This window comes from Glycine soja, chromosome 5, assembly GCF_004193775.1.
Source record: "Glycine soja cultivar W05 chromosome 5, ASM419377v2, whole genome shotgun sequence".
Classification (NCBI taxonomy): Eukaryota; Viridiplantae; Streptophyta; class Magnoliopsida; order Fabales; family Fabaceae; genus Glycine; species Glycine soja.
The window spans coordinates 36,037,973-36,061,607 of NC_041006.1; the positions used below are offsets into that span (position 1 = coordinate 36,037,973).

A 23,635-nucleotide genomic window follows, 5' to 3' on the forward strand; every position below is an offset into this window, starting at 1 on the left:
TTTGCATTATAGTAATTTGTAAAATATCAAATGATTAATTCATGTCATCAACATTGGTTGCTTCTGAAGGGATTAGTGTGACTTTGAGTTGGTGGGTTCGAATTTTAAACAATAATAATAAATGGCAGGTCTTTGTTTTCACTTTCCACTCACATGTTCCCGGACGAACATGCTCATGAAACATGACTTGTTCATGTGCAGCAAAGACTGTCTGCAGCTCTTTCCAACTTCTTTACCTCTTTCTAATTTTTTCTTCATTTTTCCTTTTCTCTCCATTCACTTTGTGCTGCTTCTGGTTGATTTTCTTTTTGGCTGTAAAGGATGGAGAGCAGGAGAGCAGGAACATGATTGAGAATCCGTTGTAAAATTATATTTGAGGCAAAAATAATTTTGTGGTCAAAACTTTTGTTTTTACGTTTATTTTGTTTTTATATGTTGAATTTGTATTAGAATGCACCAACGAGTAGGCCAAATGGAGGTTGGGGCCTTGAAAGGATTTGGTGTTGCTCATATTAAAACTCGTCAAGAAATACTCGGGACTACGTTGTAACATCATTTTTAGCTGTAAATTAAATATGCACTACATCTATTTTACAACAATGAACACTAATTAGTAACTAACCTGATACGAAATCTTATTAACACATTTTATTTTATAAATCCGCCTATAAATATACTTATAATATAATAAGTGATAAATCATGGTGGTGAAAGTGTTAAGCTTTGTTTTATGGTTCTGAAATTAAGAAAAATTCAAATATATTCCACAAATTATTAAATGTTTTGTCTAAATATGTAAACTTAATTATTTTATATCATTTTAATTTCTAGACATAATTATTATCACATAAGTAACACATTACATGCAACAAATGGGCTAATGTGGTTGATGTATTGCATTTTTAGATTTTTTTTATTTTCAAGAATTAAAGTGACATCGTCTAACACCTTAGAACAAGAAATAGGCAATTTATCTTATAAATTATTGATCTTTTGAAAAGGGAGACTAAGAGGGACAATAATTGAAATTCTTAAAGAAAAATCATGTCATTCATTCATGTAACCGACTTCAACTTATGTTTGGTACAATGGAATAAAAGATAGAAAGCAAGGAAAAAGAAATTAATTATTGTCCTTCCCTAGTGCAAGAAGGGCTCCATCCGGGGGATGCTTCGAACCAATACTTTGAGTTCCCCAACGAGCCAGTGTATCCACTAGTCCATTTGCATCACGAGGTACAAAGATAAGAGAGCAATTCCAACCCCTTCTCAACAGTTCACTAACTGGTTCCTATGGGAGACTACCTCCTCCTTCCACTCCAACAACAACAACAACACCTAAGGCCATGCTTTATGGCTAGAAACTTAGCGAGCACATGGTCCCCGAAAACCCAAACTGCCAAACATAACGAATATCCCACCAATGTTAATTCAAAAATATAACATTGTTTCTCCACATCCAAGCCCACTAAGCCACTGCCACAAGGAGATACGCATCCTTAGGAGACAATATATGCCTAACCTATACAACACTACTATTATCACACGTAAGAATAGTCACAAAATTTATGCCCATTCGGAATCATAATTCACGCGAATGAGGACATGAAAGATGTCTTCAACAGGAGCTGAACACCTCGAGCAGGCACCGGAGGTTGAGAGATAACAATGGAGCCGCTTCACATTTCATGCATAATTTTCCAGAGGAAGAATCTAAGCTTCTCTTGGATATATAGGGGAGTGCCAAACTCTTTTCCAAATTGGATTCGGATGGGGATTATCACGCTGAAGCAACCATTTATATGTCGAGTTCACTGTGTGAATCCCGAAACAGTCTCTAATCCAACTAAAGGAGTCCTCACCAGTTCTAATAGAAGGAATACGCACTCTTAGAACTTGATTCCTTACTTGATCAGGAAGTACTGTATAAACATCATTCAGATTCCATCCAACATTTGACCAGAGCTCACATAAACGAAGCTAGGTATTTGAGATATGGACAAACAACACCATGTTGGAGATTGGGCCCATAACGAGCCAATCATCAAAAAAGAAGGAAGAAGATCCTTCACCAATCTTGGCGGTGAACCCTGCCCGAAGGTACTCAAGGGCTCGAACCAAACAAATATTCTCAATATACTTGTGTCTCAAAACAGGAACCCAAGGTTTATCTTGAAATGAATCAACTGCCAAATCATCTTACCAAGGAGAGATATGTTAGCCAAATGAGAATCCCTCAACCCCACACCCTCATGATCTTTGGGTTTAATTAGCTCTTTCCAGGAAACCATACACCACCCCCTAGAAACTCCATCATTGGCCCAAATGAACCGACGACATAATTGATCAATTAAATCACAGGTAGACTTGGGAAGCCAATAAGGCTGCATAGAATAAATGGGAATGAACGAGATAACAGGTTTTGCCAAACAAATTTTTCCTACACGATTTAAAAGTTTACCATTCCAAGCTGAGATACGCATCTAAACTTTATGGACAATGTGATTAAAGTCATAATATCAATAGCATGACCTTCAATGAGGTGTTGACCAAGATATTTTCCCAAAGAGTTTGAACAACTATATCCCATAATATTCTCAATTCTCCCTCTAAGATCAACATTCACACCTCTAGAGCATGTCATCTTAGACTTTTGAAGCTTGACTTTAAGGTCAGACGCAGCACCAAAGAGAGCAAGGGTAGAATCCACTACCCTGGCTTGGTCTTTCGTTGCTTTACAGAAGAGGAGAACATCATTTGCAAAGAACAAGTGAGTCAAAGGAGGACCCGTCCCCCTCTGGAAAGGGAAATAGGGAGCCAGTATTATTCTCCCTAAGCTCATCAATCCTCAATGCTAGCCTCTCCATATAGAGAACAAACAAATAAAGGGAAAGATGATCCCCTTGTCTGAGACCTCGAGCTGGGGAAAAGTTATCAAGCTTCGAACCATTCCACAATACAGCTAAATTTGAACCACTTACACCCCACGTGATAAGGAAAGCCAAAAAACATATAAAGTATCCTAAAGGAAATCCCATCTTAAGCGGTCATAAGCTTTTTCAAGGTCAATTTTCAAAGCAAGCACTCCAGAACTAGAGTTGCATTGATGAATGTGATGGACCACTTCTTAAGATAGAATTGTTGGAGTATAAGTATGATGTTAAGTCTTCCTAGAAGTAAAAAAATTGAGCACTAAAAAAAAGATTCATAAACTTAAATTTTAAGATTTTGGATTAAAGTATGGTGTCAAGTTTCCTTATGTATGTGATTACTCATGATTTATTAGTATAAATCTCCCTAGTATTTACTTTCCTAAAATTCTCTGACAATTGATATAATAACTTTCATTCGAGGAAGAGACTATGATATGAAAGAGACTCACACCTAATAGAAAGATTGTTGAAGTACAAGTGTGAGATGAAATCTCATATCGAATAGAAATGAAAAAGTTAAATCGTAAAATTTTGAATTAAAATGTAATGTCAAATTTTCTTATCTGATTGTACATGATTTATTGATGTAAATGTCTCAGATATGTACTCCCCTCAATTTCCCGGTAAGAATAAGATATACATGGTACCTCATCCAAGGATAAAAAAAACTTCCTTGAAAGAGGTCAGTAAGCTCAGTTAAGAAAGGACGGAGTCTAACTACAATCACCTTATAGGCCACATTACAAAGGCTAATGAGAGAAATTCTTTCAAATGATTTGGATTTTCCACTTTAGGAATAAGAACAGGCAAGGTTTCAAGGAGGCCCGGATCAACAGTGCCATAAAGGAAGGCATCTCTAACAAGTTTCCAGAGATCAAGCCTACGATAGGCCAATATTGCTTGTAAAAGAATGGTTGAAAACCATCAAGGCCAGGAGCCTTGAATGATTTTATGCCCATCACAGCTATTCTGACTTCATCAATCGTAACATGAGCAGAAAGAGCAAGATTCTCATCCTCATTCAATTGGGGGATATTCTGAACCTCAAAGGAAGAATGAGAAGGAGAACTATCTTTCGAGAAAATAGAATGAAAATACCTGGTAGCCTCGTGATGAAGATCATTCGGATCAATATGCCAAGTCCCATCATCAAAGAATAAATCATGAATTTCATTTCTTTTTCTCCTCACAAGAGTCTGCGCATGAGAGAATTGAGTATCCATGTCACCCAAGCGAACTAGTTAAATTATCCTTTTATTATAACTGTAATAATAATAAAAAGTGTTAAAAAATGTCAGTATTTTTTATTAACTATCATGACCTTATCTGGTTATGTACATGCTTGATCAATTCATCTTAATCTTAATTATAATAAGAAATTCTTTTTATAACATGCACGGATACTCTGTATTCTTTTGTACTAAGCTATACCAGGACATTTTTATATGGCCACTGTGAGCTGTCTGATCTTCGTGAAAGCAGCAAGCATGCTTGTTTAATAAATGAATTGAATAACTTGATGGATCAAAATATGGTAAGAAAAAAGGGCTGTTTTCTCCTAATTACCTCTTCTGGCTTTGTTGTACGGTGATATCTTCTTAAATAATCAAAGTCAGGGTCGAACATGTCATAAAAAAAAAAAAAAACCCTCTCTTGGGTCCATGTTTTCCTGACAAGAACAGGCGAGTAAAGTATATCATATTTAGCTCCTTAGATGTATTTTTAGAAGGAAAAAAAAAAAAGTGTTTTAGCGAATCTCGTTAAACAGGAAATAAATATACATTTTTAAAGTGGGGAGGGCATTAAAACCCAAAACTACAGTCCATTACTACCTTTTAACTAATGGGATTGAACAGAAGCCTGATATTATCCCAGAAAATATTTAATATATGCTCTTTTTATTTCATTTTTATTACTTTTCTTTTTATTTACATTGATTATTGCATTTTTTTTCTGTATAATTTCTTTTCTTATTTTAACTAGTAAGATATCCATTTTTTTTTACTACAATAAGATATCCGTATATTCACACGAGTCATTCTTGAGTGTTTTCATACATGTTGAAAAAATATTTTTATATGGAAGATGCACGTTTATTGTCACTATTTTATCTTTTTATGATTGATGATTGGGGACCAAAGACACAGGAGGTGAAAGACAACAAATTGTCTTGTCAACCAGGAAAAGAGCTTCACTTGCGTATTCGTTCAAACACTTTTGGATCAAAGGCTATTTTTTTTAGAGAAAAAAATACAAATAAATAAAATAAGTAATGAACTTTGCTATAAGTATTTATAAAAAGAAAATAAAATATTAAAAACTCAAAACTCTTTATCAAATACCACTTTAGATAAACTTTGCTATAAGTATTTATAAAAAGAAAATAATTTGCTTTTAAAAATGAAAAATCAATTAAATTTATTGTTAAAGTTAAAATTAATTTATTTCATCAAGGTGACCCCCCAAAAAAATTAATAATTTATTCATCTCAAATTTTAAAGGTTTTTTCATATAAGAATTGTTTTTTTTTAATTCTTCAATAAATATTTGTTAAAAAATCCAAAGTGATATAAGATGTGTTTGATTTTTGTCTCCAAAAATCATTTATAAATAATTTTCAAAACTAGTTTTAAAGATTAGAAAAAGAAGAAAATGAGGTCCTATTAAACAAATCTTATTTTCCTTTATTTTAAAAATTAAAACAGAAATATTAATTTAAAAACAGTTTTTGAAAATTACTCTTACCAAATAATTTTATTTTTTCAAAACAATTAGTTTTTGAAAATAGAAAATAAACAAAAATCACGCTCAAATAAGGTAATTGCCAATTAGATACATGCCAGTGGACAATATGGCAAAAGTCAAGGATGAACTGATCGAACAACAGCTTACCAAGTACATCCCATGAGAATGGGTCATCACTACTTAACTAGGAAGTATAATTTCTCCACTCATAAAAGCCTCCAAGAAATTGGCCAAATATTTTGGGGCTGGGTTTGACATTATAGCCATTAAAAGGCCTTAGATGGATAAACACGAATTGGTTTGAGTCAGGCCGCAATGCTTTATTAACGTACATGAAAATAAAATAATTAAGTACACAAATTCAATATAAAGATGATCTATAAAGCATTTGAAATAAGTGTAAATTAAAGCAATGTACCTAATATATAAGGATAATGCATCTGAATATTCTCATTCTTTATTTTATTCTATCAGTGGTGTGATTGTTAAACTATTATAATGATTCAACAATACGTGAGTTTCGTGGAAAGTTTTGCATTTACGTTTCATCAAAAGAATATCCTTTTGTTATATTAATCCAATATAAATTAATATTAAATTTTTTTTACTGGTATAAATTATTAAATTAATTTTATTAAACTCGACTTGCTGATTCAGTGTCAATATATTATTAGAGGTTACTGAGACGTTGATTTAATTATAGTAAGTTACTGGTCAAACTTATTAAATCACACACATATAATAAGAACCACTAGGGTACTGAGACCTTTGTACGCATAGTAATAAGATTTTGATTTTTGTACATCATCAGTATAATAATTTTCACAATGATAACTAATAAAAAATAATTGACTTAATGTACATGATAATATGTTATCAAATGATATAAAGTAAAACATACTTAGGTGTATAATAATAATAATAATAATAATGTGTTCAATCTTTTTTTTTTATACGATGTGTGATCTTATCTTAGACATTCATCTCTATTAAGATGACATATCCATTTTATGTTTTTACTTTTAATAAGATCAATTAAAATAAATCACACTCTAATATTCCAAAAATATAAAAACAAAGAAATTACATGATTAAACTACCAAATCAAAATGGAATAAGCTAACAAACAATAAGAAACCAAAATACTTAATTTTCCTTTTTATTGAAAAATTAATTATCCGATTCTTGTGAATCTAATTCATAGAAATTCCATCGAGTGAAATAGATGAAGTATAAATCTCCAAAAATAATAAATAGAAATATCACAAATAGAGTGATTGCAACACTCATCAAAGGAGTAGTTCCCTCACCCCGGAACTACTTTACCATATTATGAATTTAATGGTTTAAAAAAAGAAAAGAAATAGCTTTGCTCTCATGGCTTAGGCACACTTGCTAAACCTCATTAAATCTCGTGTTTGTATTTGTGTGTGTGTGTGTGCACGCGCATATGATTTCTCTCATTTCCTTTTGAATTCAAGGTGTTATTGCTAACAACTGGTATTAGAGCTGATGGTTCGACTTGGTAACCGATTCGGATGAATAAGGTGGTGGTGTTGGATCCTTAGCCTAGGAATTCCTTGCATCGAAAGTCTTTTTGGCAGTGGGTCTAGGCTGCATGTCCCGTGAGTGTAGTGATAGTGCAAGTATATTGCGCATGCCACCTCCAAAGGCCACCATAAAAATAGAGATTGTTGAAGTATAAGTATAAGGTGAAGTCTCACATCATATAGAAATGAGAAGGTTGAATACTATAAGTGAAGGAAAGATTCATAAACCTAAACTTTAATGTTTTAAGTTAAAATTTGATGTTAAATTCACTTATATAATTATTTATGATCTATTAGTGAAAATCTTCTCCGTATTTATTTTCCACGGTTGCACAACAAAATTACTTAAGTCAATGAAATATGTATTTCAAAAATTAAAACAAAACTAAGTTATATTTACGTAAATAAAAAAATGCTTTATCTTAAAATAATCTGCAGCAATTAAGGTGGACATTTCCCTGTTGAATTTTTTTTTCTTTCGTAAATTCAAGCAGTGTTGAAGTTTAAAAAGAGAAAAAAAGAAGGGAAGATGTGATTCTGACATAAAGTTACATGTTACAGTGCAACTTCATGAGAATATTTACACGTCATAACCAGATAGCACCTGGGGGTCTTAACCATGGTCACCTTAACCATGGGCTCTTTTAACGTATCCACTTTCCAGCCCTATATATTCCAATTGATCCCCACATGCTCTATATCCCATGACACACGTCCATCTCTGGATAACAATAACACCAATTTTTTTTCTTCCTCCTCTTTTGACCAAACATGAAACCCACGGCAACATTCTTCTTTCTCCTTCCTTCAACAACACTCGTTGTTTGTCTTTGCCTTGGAATTGGAACAACCACCCTCTTTATAACCCTCCTCGCAATTTCCCTTAACTACTGGCTTGTCCCTGGAGGCTTTGCATGGAGAAACTATGACTATTATCAAACCAAAAAAAAACTTACTGGGCCTATGGGCTGGCCCATACTCGGGACTCTGCCTCTCATGGGCTCTTTAGCTCACCAAAAACTTGCGGCTTTAGCCACTTCGCTGAACGCAAAGAGGTTAATGGCGCTGAGTCTGGGCCCCACTCCCGTTGTTATAAGCAGCCACCCCGAGACCGCTAGAGAAATCTTGTTGGGTTCATCGTTTTCGGATCGTCCGATAAAAGAATCGGCACGCGCTCTCATGTTCGAGCGTGCCATTGGTTTCGCTCATTCAGGAACCTACTGGCGGCACCTACGTAGGATCGCGGCGTTTCATATGTTCTCTCCGAGGAGGATTCATGGCTTGGAGGGTCTCCGACAACGCGTGGGTGACGACATGGTGAAGAGCGCGTGGAGGGAGATGGGGGAGAAGGGGGTGGTGGAGGTTCGGAGGGTATTTCAGGAAGGGTCACTTTGTAATATTTTGGAGAGTGTTTTTGGAAGTAACGATAAGAGTGAGGAGTTGAGGGATATGGTTAGGGAAGGGTACGAGTTGATTGCGATGTTTAACTTGGAGGATTATTTTCCCTTCAAGTTTTTGGATTTTCATGGGGTGAAGAGAAGGTGCCACAAGTTGGCGGCTAAGGTTGGTAGTGTGGTGGGCCAAATTGTGGAGGAACGAAAAAGAGATGGTGGTTTTGTTGGGAAGAATGATTTTCTTAGCACTTTGCTATCCTTGCCCAAAGAAGAAAGATTGGCTGATTCAGATCTGGTGGCTATTCTGTGGGTAAGTACTCTATCTACCTAGAATCATTTTTCTTCTCTAAAAACCCCACACTCAGTGGACCTCTCTCTCATCCCATGGATATATAATAATAATAATAATAATATAAATAAAATAAAACCATGCATCCTTTTCCATACGTTATATTTCCCTCAAAGAACGCAGCATAAGGATTAGTATATTATTTTACTTATCATCTCTTAAGACTTGTTAATTGACATGCATAAATTCATTAATTGTACGACACATACCTACACAGTAGAGAAAGCCTCCTAGGTTAAATTGTTGATGAAATGATCATATATATTCAAGAAATTTCTGAAAGATTAACTTATATATATTATTCTATTATCCTCATCAATCATCATGATAAAGAATAATAATCTAGTGCGCGCCATGCCACTATAAATATATTCTCAGTGAGACCTTAATTAGTTTCGACATCTACAAGCCCTTATTTTAATATTGGACGTATTTTAGAGAAATAAAAACCTTTGATGTAGGGTTATGATGTCAACATATTTTAACAAGTAACCCAGTGGTTGCATATTCTCATTCTTTCTTTATAAGATTCAGATTGGGAGTGACATAAATTCATTAGCTTATTGTTCATGTAGGCCTAATGGGTGGATGTGCTTATATATGTGGCTATATATGATCTTGTTGTTTTGAGCAGGAAATGGTATTTCGAGGAACAGACACAGTTGCAATACTCCTTGAATGGGTTATGGCAAGGATGGTTTTACACCAAGACTTACAAAAGAAAGCCCGCGAAGAAATCGACACGTGCGTCGGCCAAAACAGTCACGTGCGAGACTCGGATATTGCGAATCTCCCTTACCTCCAGGCCATAGTGAAAGAAGTTCTCCGGCTGCACCCACCAGGCCCGCTACTATCATGGGCTCGCCTTGCGGTCCATGATGTCCATGTGGACAAAGTCCTCGTGCCAGCTGGCACAACAGCAATGGTTAACATGTGGGCCATTTCGCATGACTCGTCCATCTGGGAAGACCCATGGGCTTTCAAGCCCGAGAGGTTCCTCAAAGAAGATGTTTCCATCATGGGATCGGACTTGAGGCTTGCACCCTTCGGGGCTGGACGTAGGGTGTGTCCGGGCCGGGCCTTGGGCTTGGCCACGGCCCATCTCTGGCTCGCGCAACTTCTTCGCCACTTCATATGGCTTCCCGCACAGACCGTGGATCTTTCCGAATGCCTTAGGCTTTCCATGGAAATGAAGACACCTCTGCGATGCCTAGTGGTTCGTAGATAAATAAATAAAAAATCGTAAGCCCTTGAACCGAACCATGTTTAATGTGCAATTAGGATGATCGAGCTTTGTATCTGTTGTTTGATGTTAAATTTGGTACTCAAATATCTAGTGAAATATTTAGAGATGAGTTTATCGTATAATTAGGGAGCTTATCTCTAAGTTTTATTTCACTTTATTTTTAAAGGGTATCAAATTATTAAAATAAATATCTAGTGCCAGTTGACTAGAGGTGGGTGTAAGAAGAGAGTGGCTTAAGAAGGCTTTATGTATCTTTAAATTGTAAAATGTAAATTACTGTAATGTAATGCATGCATTTTTCTTCTTGTTTGTTCGCGCAAATCCAATGGGTTAACCCACCTGCATGCACAATTTTATAATACAAATCTAATTTCAAATCATATGTTAAAAAATTATGGCTCACTAGTTATTGTCACCTATATGATATGGATTGATATAAAACAAATCATATATAGGGGATGACATCGAAATCATTTTACTGTAAAGATCTAGTTTCAAGTTTTTGCTGGAGATGTCCCACCACTAAGTCACTAACCAAAGCTTAAGCCTTTATCATAATCATTTCTCAAATTAAAGCAACTCCTACTGGTTATCACTATCTTTAGCTGTCTATTTTTTTTATGATACATTTATACGTAACTTCTAAAAGCATCATACTTTAAACCACCCGTATCTTCGAAAGAAATAAGAAAAATTAATCCACCTTTTTCTATTTCGACCTTTAGCATGCAAATAGTGTTGCTTTTTGCTGTCTACTACTGATAAGTTACAACAACCTATATTTTAGTTTTCTTTATCTTTTTTTTTTGGAATTTGAGTAACCCCATATGTTATACATTTTTCTGAAACCCTGTATGTATATGTTTTTGAACTTTGGATGCCTATAGTAATAACCAAAAAATTTGACGAACATAATGCACTTTTCTTTCTTTTTTTCTGCTACATTTTTTTTTCTTTTAAATTTTTACCCTCCCCTTCCTTTCCTTTTATTTATTTTATATTCTGTATGATTGTAACTTCCAAACTGGATGTAGGGAAGGGATAAATCACACCGTCTGTTAAGATGTTTGGGAACTGAGGTTAATTTGTAGAATAAGGGTGGGTAAATTATCATTTTTAATATATATTATTTAATTTTCTAGTTTTTAAAATAAAAAATTTAACATAAATTTAATGTCTTAATATTTTATTTATTTTATAAATATTATATAATTATATTAAAAAAAACTGTCCTCTTTTTCCTTGCCCACGTTAAATTTCACTTTTAAAAAAATTAATTAAAAAAGTGAGAGTTTAGATTATTTAATTGAAATAACTTTAAGTTAAAAAAAGTTGTTCTATTTAATTAAAGACAACAATAATGTTATTTTTATTGTCATTGTATTAAATTTTTTAATTGTATTTTAAAATTTTATATGCTCTTCCTTGTCCAAGTTGAAATCTTTGTAGCAAGTCTACTATATATGTAGTTCTTCCTGCATTTTTTAGCGAATACCGGTGATGATTGATGACTTACCCACAAAGAGTCTAACACTAAGTCGGTAAGAATCAAGAAATGAAAACAAAAACCCTAGAAAAGAGTGTGCTCCTCAATGGTGCGTCACCTTCTAATTACTTACATATTGCATTTCTCCGTTGCATGGTGCGTGGTGTCATATTTGTGTGGTAACGGAATGATAAATGGTCATTTTGTTCGTGCAATTCCAACGGGTGGTTGCTTGTATTTTAGGGGTTTTGTCTATTGTGCGTCACAGGAGCAAGTGTGCACTGGCCACTTTGGCTTATTTTGTTTTTGAGCTGTTGTGGATTAATTAGTCAGGAAGTCATTTAATTTTCTCATTGATTGAGGCTGATCCGAAAGGATACACATATCAGAGCATTTCCGGTTGTGATCATTTGTGTTCGGGGGACTTATTGTCTACCATTTCTCTATGGTTAAGAGAAGTCCAATTTAAACATTTTGGATTACTTATCTCCGATTAATTAATCCCACAATATCGCATCACAGTCAAATAACTTATACACATTTATTACAATAAATGATTCTTCCTTATAATACCCTTAAATGGCTATAAAATATTTTTTTGTAATAATCATAAACAATTATTACTTGTAGAAGCAACGAAACTTAATTTTAAGTAATATAACATTATACGTAGATCTCCTCTAATGATAATAAAACTAAGATATGATATCTTAAAATAAATAATTTCTTAAGTAACAAGAAAATCGTAGCTTATATAAAATACTAAAGCCTGACACATTTAATCTACATAAAAAATTAGACCTATAACTATAATCCTATTTAGAGATAGGTTTGTTTGATAGATTTATTGCTTTATTTAATTGACCTTAGCATATATATACAATGTAGTATTTTATACAAGTAATAAAGAGAAATGATAGAGACACTTTTTTTAATATTCTCTTTTTAACACTTTTTTGTGATTGGCTGAAATTTTTTAAACATATCAATTTTAGTGGATCTCATATCTAAATAAATTAAGAGAGAGAATCATTAAATGATAAATAAGACCCATCAATATTGATGATTTTTAACAAAATTTTAGTCAAATACAAACACAATATTGAAAAGAGAGTACTAGAAAGAGTCTCACTGGTATTTCTCAATAATTAAATTGGGTCAATTTGTTATGTGTGCACTAAAAGTATTTCCCAATAGATAATTGAAGACTAATTTCTTTCAAGGTCAGACATTATTAAAGTAGATTTTATTTCTCTCAACAATTTTTTTTATCCGCATGCTCAAAAATCAAACCCATGACAATATATTTATAAAGTTAGCTATTTATTAACTTGTGTTGAATTTTATTAGTAATTGGATTGATAATGATGTACAATAAGAACAAAGTTTTATTTTTTTTCCCATGCTCATTCTTAACTTCTCCTATCTATCTATCCGTATTCTCTTTAAGTTTTGATTTTATCTTTCACGCGGAACTTCTTAAACATATTGTATAGTAAGCATAACACTTCTTTTTAAAGTATAAAAAAGGATGAACACTTAAATTAATCCTTAAAGATATGGAAAACACTTTCGTTTTTTTAAAAAACAAATCATTTAATCTTTTGAGATTATGCTATATTTATAATTTTGAAAATTAATCCGTAATTATTTTAGAAAATAAATTGAATTGAATGAATATTAATTTACTTTAGTTAAATACATGTTGCTGATACATACTTATGTAAATTGGTAGCTAGGTCTCATTTATGGTGGCAGAATAATTTTTTTCAAGTGAGATTTACCTCTATATATATATATTGTTTAGCTGGAAACCATAGAAGAGAGATTTATTCCCTTGACTCCTATCCAAGATAATTTGAATGAGACACAAATTGCACATAAAATTGGCCAATTATATATATTTTTTTGATGTATCACTTTTTTACTTATGAGAATTGAACTTAATTAAATATTAAATTGCATAAAAAGCTAATTAAATTGCATAAAAAGCTTTAGAGTTGTCCTATTTATTTTGTGTACCTTTTGAAATATTTTGAAAAAAAATTCAAAATATTTCAAATTTTATAGATGAGGCGTTATTTGATTTCGTATCAGCATACATTTTACATAATATTTTAATATACTCTTTATGGGTAGGTGAATTTTATATGAGTTCATTATAAAAGAAAGACTCAAATATTTTAGTAAAATTCCTTTAAAAAAATGTTAAATATTTTTCTGTAACACTGTTCTAAATGATAAAATCCAATAAGATCATTTTTACGTGCCAAGCTAACTTAATTAGGAAGAAAGGACAGTAACAGATTTCGAAGTACGTACTATTCTACTTCTCTATTCGGTGTCTCCCCGATATCAAGTTAGTGGAGTATTGGGAATCTCATATGATATGCATTTTCTTAGTCTGAGGTTCTTTAAGTGGTGTGCAATTCATTTTCGATTGACAAAATGATTATTAGAATATGATGTTTTGGATAAAAGCCAGGTTCTCTAAACTATTAAAGTGATTAAAGATATTTAAGTCACGTCCCCAAAGTTTTAGGCTTTTCTAATCCAAATCAATATTCGTTTCGCGTAGTCTCCAACTGCATAAAAGGCAAAGCCCTTTATTCCTGTTGAAGTAATTACATACTCACACTTCCAATAATCATGTTAATGCTCCACAAATCTGTTGTCTTATTGAATTGGGTCCCCACGTAGCATCACCCCAAAGTTAACATATTCTCTTCGGCGTGCCCATGAACCATTAATTGATCATTTTATATGCGAAATTGCCAAAGATTCTACGTTATCTTTTCACAAGGGAAGTCATTAATGCAATTTGTGATTAAGTTTGTTTTGTTGCCTTTGAAATGTCCACGATCAACGTACGTACAGTGATTTCAATTTTCAAGTCCTAGTGCAAGTAGTACCTGTTTGATTATTGCATGCTGCATCATATATTCTCACATACTAGTATTTGTTAAAAATTTTAAAAATTGAATGTTATATTTTATTGAAAATAAGATTAAGTTGATTTGTGAGTGATTGTTGTTGTTGAGCTTTACTCAACATTTAAACCTATGTTTAAATTTATGTTTTTTGCTTTTTTCCTATACAAACGGATGGTTATTCTAAGATATGATCTTACAAGGATTATTGTTGAAGTACCAGTTTAACCTAATTCTTAGTTTTTAGATGATAAATGAAAAAGGGGATGTGATTTAAACAAGAGAATCTAAAAAGAAGAAGAAAGCAACTAGCTAGAAAGCTAAAATATTCAATATACTGCAATAAGCAAGAATTCAATGATAAATGAATTTTGGCTGTCTGACTTCACCTATACAATTATTAAGATATTACCTAATTTCTCAATAACATCTGTTCTTTATCAATTGTCAATTACTTTACTTGCTCATTAATGCTATTAATATCTAACGGTCATGAAGTCAAATAATTAAGACAAACATCAAAATTCAACTAACTTACTAGTTTAACAACTGCTAATTATACCAACACACCAACAAAGTTTTTGATCCAAAGGTAGTAGAATCTTTGAGGTTTAGATGGGGCCTCCAACTTGCCAAAGAGTTGTTTTTCATGAACATGGTATTAGCAACAGTTTGCCTTCAATTATACCAACCAAGTTTGGTCGAAGCTGCAGAGCCAATCACACAGTTACTTCCAGAGTTTGGGGTTTCATTTCTATTCTCCTCAGGATGAGTTGTTCTACAATTTCCTGATTTGTCTTGAGACATTGGTCAGTGCAATTTCAATATCTTGTGGTATTTAAGATATCAAATTGCTTGACTATATTATTATATCAACTTGGAAATCTTGAAGTACACATTTTCATGGAGCATTTGAGCTTGGAAAGTGTTTATGATACTTTGAAGGAACATAATGTCGTATGTCCGATCAAGGTTAAACTCTGTCTTTCTTTTTTCATAAGATGTTAGTTATGATTTACTTTTAATTTGATCAATACTTTTTGTTTACCTCGATTGACGGATTCATCTTTTAAAGGTAGTTTCGAATTTCTATACCTGAAATTGCATATTTGCTATTAATTTGACCTGTCAGGGAAACTGTGAAATGGATGTTTATTTATTCTTTAATTTTGATTACTTGCAAGGAGTACACCGCTTATTTATCAGTATTATATAATTCATTAATTCGTTTACTATCTTAAATAATTAGTCTGCATTATTATTGCATTCTTTAATGTTCTAGAGCTAACAAGGTAACTAAAGTAGTCTAAGTCTTCCTGCCATTAGAAATATTATTCTTTTTCAAACATTGTATTAGTCTATTCTACTGGTTCAACAAACCATCAGTGGGTGTTTTTAGCAGAGGAGTACTAGTAACTTTATTAAAGGAGTATCAGGGCTATTCCAAATTATATAAAAAAAGAGGGGGTGTTTGAAAATCAATTCTCAACACCAAAGATCCTATAGTACCCCATTACTACCCCAGTAGAACCAGAAACTATTCAAAATACCCTCAATATGAGAAATGCTCCTATTATTGGATTTAGCCAAAAACCAATGCCAATAATTAAATTTAATTCCACAATATGAGAAGGATCATCACTCCCATTGGAAAAAATAATAAAATTCCTGCAATCCCAAATTGACTAAACCACTCTATTCCAAATCAAAATCCATACTCTCCTCGCCCTCCAACCCCCAGCCAATGGACAATTTGGAGACAATGCTAAAATACACTTTCTGAATTAGGCAAAGACACTGGACAAAGATAGAAAAGATGAAATCCAGTTTCCTATTGCTTTTCTGAAGATATAAGTTTTACAAACTCATGCATTAAGTGGTTGGATATGGTTCTCTATTGTAACATGCTCTCCAATTATATTAGTTTTAATTCTGCCATTTCAAGTTTTGGAGCAGCCTTTGCTTCCCATTAGGTGGGAGACCTTTTAGTATACCTAATGTGTATTGAGAAAGGTTTAACCAAAGTAACCAAAAGTGTATGTATTTTAACTAGCATTCAAATTTTGTTGTATTTGCCAAAATTACCTTTATACCAAACCAGAAAAATGTTTCTCGATTCATAAAATATCCCAAGAAGGTTACTCTATAGAATAACGACCAGAGCCTCACAATACAGAAATTATTGTAAATAATTTCTAAGCTTGTCTTGCTTAATTATTACAAAAGTTAAGGGTGTGAGCAGTGTCCATTTGTAGTGGAGTGAGTGAAAAACTATAAGAGGGATTTACTATAGAATAAACCAGAAGAGTCCTTGGCTCCATACTCTCCCATAAGAGTATACATAGTAATGTTAGAGTTTGTGGTCTTAGTTCCTTTGTCCCACATCGCTTGGTCTGTAAAACTTGTGTGGGCTTAGTCCCACATCGCTTGGTTTGTAAAAACTTGTGTCTCACTAGTGTTATATATAGAGACATCTTGTAAGCTTTTATGTGCAAGTAATAAAAAGTTCTCCTAGTGTAGCCATGGACGTAGGCACATACATTGTGTGTTGAACCACGTTAAACTGTGTGTCTTTTTCTTTCTTCCCTTTATTTATTTCTCTTCTTTTATTGCTCTATACTAACAACTGGTATCAGAGCTTTTGGTTACTCCACGGGATTTCCTTAGTTTAAAGGAATTAGTGGGAGTCTTCTCAGTTTAGAGGAGGCAGTGGGAGCAATGGCATTAGAAGGGGGGAAGGTGAAGATCGAGAAGTTCGATGGCAGAGATTTCAGCTTTTGGAAGATGCAGATAGAGGATTATCTATATCAGAAGAAGCTGTATCAGCCCTTATCAGGGGTTAAGCCAGAAGACATGAAGCAAGAAGAATGGAACTTGCTAGATCGACAGGCTCTTGGCGTGATCAGATTGACATTAGCCAAGAACGTCGCGTTCAACATCGTGAACGAGAAGACTACTGTAGGCTTAATGAAGGCATTATCAGATATGTACGAGAAGCCGTCAGCAGCCAACAAAGTATACTTGATGCGCCGGTTGTTCAACCTCAAGATGGGAGAAGGTATCTCTGTAACTGATCATATTAATGAGTTTAATACTATTCTTGCCCAATTGGAATCTGTGCAGATTAAATTTGAGGATGAGGTGAAGGCATTGATTCTATTTTCATCACTACCGGATAGTTGGGCTGCAACTGTTACTGCAGTTAGTAGTTCTACAAGGGAGAACACATTAAAGCTTAGTGACATCCGTGACTTGATCTTGAGCGAAGATGTTCGCAAGAGAGATTCAGGAGAATCTTCCAGTCATGTTTCCAATTCAGCATTGAATACTGAAGACAGGGGAAGGACTACCCAGAAGGGTCAGAATGGTCGAGGCAGATCAAAGTCAAGAGGGAAAGGTCAGAGAAAATTTCAAAGTGAAATTACTTGTTGGAATTGTGACAAGAGAGGTCACTTTAGCAATCAGTGCAAGGCACCAAAGAAGAACAAGTCGCACAAAAACAAGAAGCGCGATGATGATGAATCCGCAAATGCAGCAACTGATGAACTTGATGATGCATTAATTTGCAGTTTGGATAGTCCTGTTGATTCATGGATCATGGACTCAGGTGCGTCGTTCCACACTACTCCCTCTAAAGATTTATTGTCTAACTATGTTTCTGGAAGATTTGGAAAAGTTTACCTTGCAGATGGAAAATCTCTTGACATTGTCGGAAGAGGTGATATCAACATCAAGACCTCCAGTGGATCCCTATGGACATTGCACAATGTCAGACATATTCCTGCCTTAAAGAGAAATTTAATATCTATAGGGCAGTTGGATGATGAGGGACATCACACCACTTTTGGAGATGGAGCTTGGAAGGTAACAAAAGGCAATCTCATTGTGGCTCGTGGAAAGAAGCGAGGATCTCTTTACATGATTGCAGATGAGGATATGGTAGCAGTTACTGAGGCTGTCAATAATTCAACCATGTGGCATCAAAGACTTGGACATATGAGTGAAAAAGGAATGAAGCTTATGGCGGCAAAGGGTAAGCTATCAAGCCTCAAGCATGTTGATGTTGGTGCTTGTGAACATTGTATCCTTGGAAAGCAGAAAAAGGTCAGTTTCTCAAGGGCAGGGAAGACTCTGAAAGCTGAAAAGCTAGAATTGGTGCACACAGATGTTTGGGGGCCAGCCCCAGTGAAATCTGTTGGAAACTCACGCTATTATGTCACCTTTATCGACGACTCTACCAGAAAGGTATGGGTTTATTTTCTTAAAAATAAATCTGATGTGTTTTCTGTGTTTAAAAGGTGGAAAACAGAAGTTGAAAATCAGACAGGTCTAAAGGTTAAAAGTCTGAAATCTGACAATGGTGGGGAGTATGATAGTCAGGAGTTTAAAGACTTCTGTTCAGAACATGGGATCAGAATGATCAAGACAATACCAGGAACACCTGAGCAAAACGGTGTTGCAGAAAGGATGAATAGAACCTTGAATGAGAGAGCAAGGTGTATGCGGATCCAATCTGGCTTGCCTAAAGCATTCTGGGCAGAAGCAATAAACACAGCAGCATATCTCATCAATAGAGGACCATCAGTTCCTTTGAATTATCAGTTGCCTGAAGAAGTATGGTCTGGAAAGGAGGTAAAACTTTCACATTTGAGAATTTTTGGTTGTGTTTCATATATACTGACAGACTCTAATAGTAGAGATAAATTGGATCCGAAGGCAAGGAAGTGTTATTTTATTGGTTATGGATCTGACATGTATGGCTACAGGTTTTGGGATGACCAAACCAAGAAAGTTATCAGAAGCAGAAATGTTACTTTTAATGAGAACTTATTTTATAAGGACAAATTTTCTGCAGAATCTACATGTGCAGGTAAACTGTCAGAAATTTCTGAGAAAGCAACACTTGAAGAAATCTCAGAAAGTGATGTAGCCAATAGAAACCAGAGTACAGGCGTAGAGGTTGAGTCAGAACCAGAACCATCAACTCCTCCAAGAAAATCTAGCAGAATTTCAGTACCACCAGATAGGTATTCCCCTTCATTGCATTATTTGTTGTTAACTGATGCTGGTGAGCCAGAATGTTTCAATGAGGCTACACAGGGGAATGACACTATTGAGTGGGAGCTAGCGATGAAAGATGAGATGACATCCCTTCAGAAGAATAAGACGTGGTCTTTAACTAAATTGCCAGAAGGAAAGAAGACATTACAGAATAGGTGGGTCTATAGGCTAAAGGAAGAATCTGACGGTAGAAGAAGATACAAGGCGAGACTTGTGGTGAAAGGGTTTCAGCAGAAACAAGGAATTGATTTCACAGAGATCTTCTCTCCAGTTGTAAAGATGACTACCATCAGAGTTATTCTGAGCATAGTAGCTGCAGAGAATCTTCACTTGGAGCAGTTAGATGTTAAAACTGCATTCTTGCATGGGGATTTAGAGGAAGACATCTATATGACCCAACCAGAAGGTTTTGAAGTGCCAGGCAAGGAGAATCTTGTATGCAAGCTTCACAAAAGTTTGTATGGCTTGAAACAAGCACCGAGGCAGTGGTACAAGAAGTTTAATGAGTTTATGAGCAACTCAGGATTCAAAAGATGTGACATGGACCATTGCTGCTATGTTAAAAAATATACTAATAGTTATGTTATCCTTGTTGTGTATGTTGATGACATGTTGATTGCAGGATCTAGTATGACAGAAATTAACAGGTTGAAGCAGCAGTTGGCAGAAAACTTTGAAATGAAGGATCTTGGTCCAGCTAAACAAATCCTTGGTATGAGAATTCTTAGAAACAGATCAGAAGGAATTTTGAAGCTGTCTCAGGAGAAATATATACACAAGTTGCTTGACAGGTTTTACCTTGGAGATTCTAAGACCAGGAATACCCCTTTGGGATCTCATTTGAAGTTTTCAAAGAAGCAATCTTTGCAGACAGATGAAGAAAAATGTTACATGTCAAGAGTACCATATGCATCAGCAGTTGGGAGTTTGATGTATGCTATGGTGTGTACCAAACCTGACATAGCACATGCAGTGGGAGTTGTCAGTAGGTTCCTATCAAATCCAGCAAAGGAGCATTGGGAAGGAGTAAAGTGGATACTCAGATATTTGAAGGGTACTTCAGAGATGTGTTTGTGCTTCAGAAAAGGCAATCTCACTTTACAGGGATTTTCAGATGCAGACTTGGGAGGAGATTTTGATACCAAGAAGAGCACCACAGGCTACATTTTTACCTTGGGAGGTACTGCTGTGAGTTGGAAGTCTAAACTTCAAGATAGAGTTGCTCTCTCAACCACGGAAGCCGAGTACATAGCTATCTCAGAAGCAGCTAAGGAGATGATTTGGCTAAAAAAATTTCTCAATGAATTGGGGAAAGAACAAGATGATGCTCCAATGTTTAGTGACAGTCAAAGTGCTATAAGTCTTGCTAAGAATCCAGTCTTCCATTCTAGATGCAAGCATATTCAATTAAGATACCATTTTATCAGGGAGTTGATAAATGATGGAGACTTATCTTTATTGAAGATCTTAGGATCAGAGAATCCAGCAGATATGTTGACTAAAGCTGTTACAACTGACAAACTGAGGCTTTGCATTGCCTCAGTTGGCCTTCAAGGATAATTGAAGATGAAGGCGCTACACTAGGTAAAGAGTCGATGAACTCGTTGCTTACAAGGAGCTGCTAGAGTTTGGAACTTAGACCCCAAGTGGGAGAATTGTTAGAGTTTGTGGTCTTAGTTCCTTTGTCCCACATCGCTTGGTCTGTAAAACTTGTGTGGGCTTAGTCCCACATCGCTTGGTTTGTAAAAACTTGTGTCTCACTAGTGTTATATATAGAGACACCTTGTAAGCTTTTATGTGCAAGTAATAAAAAGTTCTCCTAGTGTAGCCGTGGACGTAGACACATACATTGTGTGCTGAACCACGTTAAACTGTGTGTCTTTTTCTTTCTTCCCTTTATTTCTTTCTCTTCTTTTATTGCTCTATACTAACAAGTAATAGACTCAATTAAAAAACAAGATTATATAACTCCCCTACCTCTATAACTCAGGCTTAAAGTGAAAAACTCAATTTAAGTAAAGGCCTAAGTAGAGAGGACAAGCATATGCATGGAAGCTAAGAGAATGATATAATACCGTTACAAGAACTAGATAATTACAAGTAAATGAATGTCAAGTTGATCGTGCAGTAATGTACGCAGTATGAGATCCATGTTAAAGTGACGTATTTGCATTTGCATGTGATAATTTAGGATCAAGATTTTATTAATTTGTAGCATCCATTATATGGGAAAGATATTGGTACTGAGAAAAATGATCGTCACCGGAAGGATAAGGCCATTCATAGGATAAGAAAAATAAAAAGAACAAAAAAAGAAGGGAATAAATCATAAAATTAAAAAATATTATGTAGAGCTTTAGTTTGGAAGTCGTCGTTGATAGAATACAGTACAAGAGAAAGGAGGGAATATTTCTAAAATAACGAATGGAATCGCTATAGAAAAACGTCATACACCAATTAATGGTTAACATAATAATATATATTATTAATGTTTCGTATTATTAATATAAATTTATAATATTTACGTTAAAACTTTAGTTTTTATTAAACTAAAAACTACATCAATAAATAAAAGTGTCGCATTTAATTTTATCCAAAATCACGATGGCGATATTCAGAAATCAGAATCACACAAAACCATAACACGCCTGGGTTAAGATATGGGCTAATAACTTTTTTCATGGCAATTTATGATCGGCCTTATTCCACAATACGATGGTGTGGGCTAACATACAAAAAAGAGAGAGAGAGAGAGAGAATTAAAGACTACATACCCCAACGGTGAAGGGATATTTAACTTGGCTAATTATTTAACACACCTCATTTTTTTTTTCGGTACATCTCAAGTGTATTAATGCCCTAAGGATATATCAAAGCAAACACTGAGATCCGTTAAGTAATACAACCTTAGACAAAAAAAAAAAAAAGAGTGAAAACTTTTAATTCTTGTTTTAGACTTTAGGCACAATCGCATCTTCCTACATTTTTACTTAAAAAAAAAGGATATTGTATCCCCGCAATAATGCAATAATGCTTAAGTAATTAAATTTGAATTTACTAACATATCGTTAGTATTAATTACACTGGACTTAAATCACTTAAGATATTAAATTTAAATTTTATAAATAAAAAGAATATGATTGACAAGGATCAGTTAAATTCTCTAGCACATATTGATTATTAATAAAATTAGTAATACTTCATATTATGACGATAAAAAAATTATTTCAACTTATTCTATCAAAATTAAGTGGAAATTAAAACAATTCTTTATTTTTTTTTGTGTTGTATTTTTAAAAGATAATAAATCTTAAATTAAATATTTTTTTTTGGCATTGTTTTGTGATTGTATTTGAAGAACAAAAGTAACTAAACCTGATTCCACCTGGTTATTGTATCATATATTTTTTGGTATTGTTTAGACATGATAGTAAATATATGTTCACTTTTAATATTTCGAGGTTAATACTACAATACAATTGCTATATAGTACTAAGTAACTTGATTAGGTTAATGGCGCTTTTAAAATGTTGATTAACAAACAAAAAAGAAAAAATATTTAGTGTGTAAATCATATAATAACGTAAAAAAAGTAATTTTCTATCTTTCGATAAAAATATTTCTATTTTAAGTTCTTTAATCAATATCGTTTTTAAGTTATTCCCTCCATTCATTTTTAATTGTTGGATTTTTGAAAAGAAATTTGTTTCTATTTATCTTTTGTAAAGTTTAAAATTATATTAATTATTCCTTTATCAATTATATCTTTATTTTTTATCTTTAACTAATTTACACATGTATTTATTGTAGAGTTAAAAAAGAAAGAAATGAAATAAAAAATCCCAGGACTATTTTCTTAAAATAAAAAAAATTATTATATTTATTGGTTTTTAAAAAACAACCTTAAACATGGATTAAAAAAGAACGGAGTCCGTACTCGTT

At 33.8% G+C, this 23,635-nt stretch overlaps 1 protein-coding gene across 1 annotated transcript; it reads left to right on the forward strand.

Moving 5' to 3' along the window:
• Nucleotides 1-7,907: 7,907 nt before the first annotated feature.
• On the forward strand, nt 7,908-10,529 carry LOC114412826 (cytochrome P450 78A5-like). Its single transcript, XM_028376895.1, has 2 exons — nt 7,908-8,931; nt 9,605-10,529. The coding sequence occupies exons 1-2, from the start codon at nt 7,999-8,001 to the stop codon at nt 10,196-10,198; spliced, it is 1,527 nt and encodes a 508-aa protein (XP_028232696.1). The 5' UTR covers nt 7,908-7,998; the 3' UTR covers nt 10,199-10,529.
• Nucleotides 10,530-23,635: the final 13,106 nt, after the last annotated feature.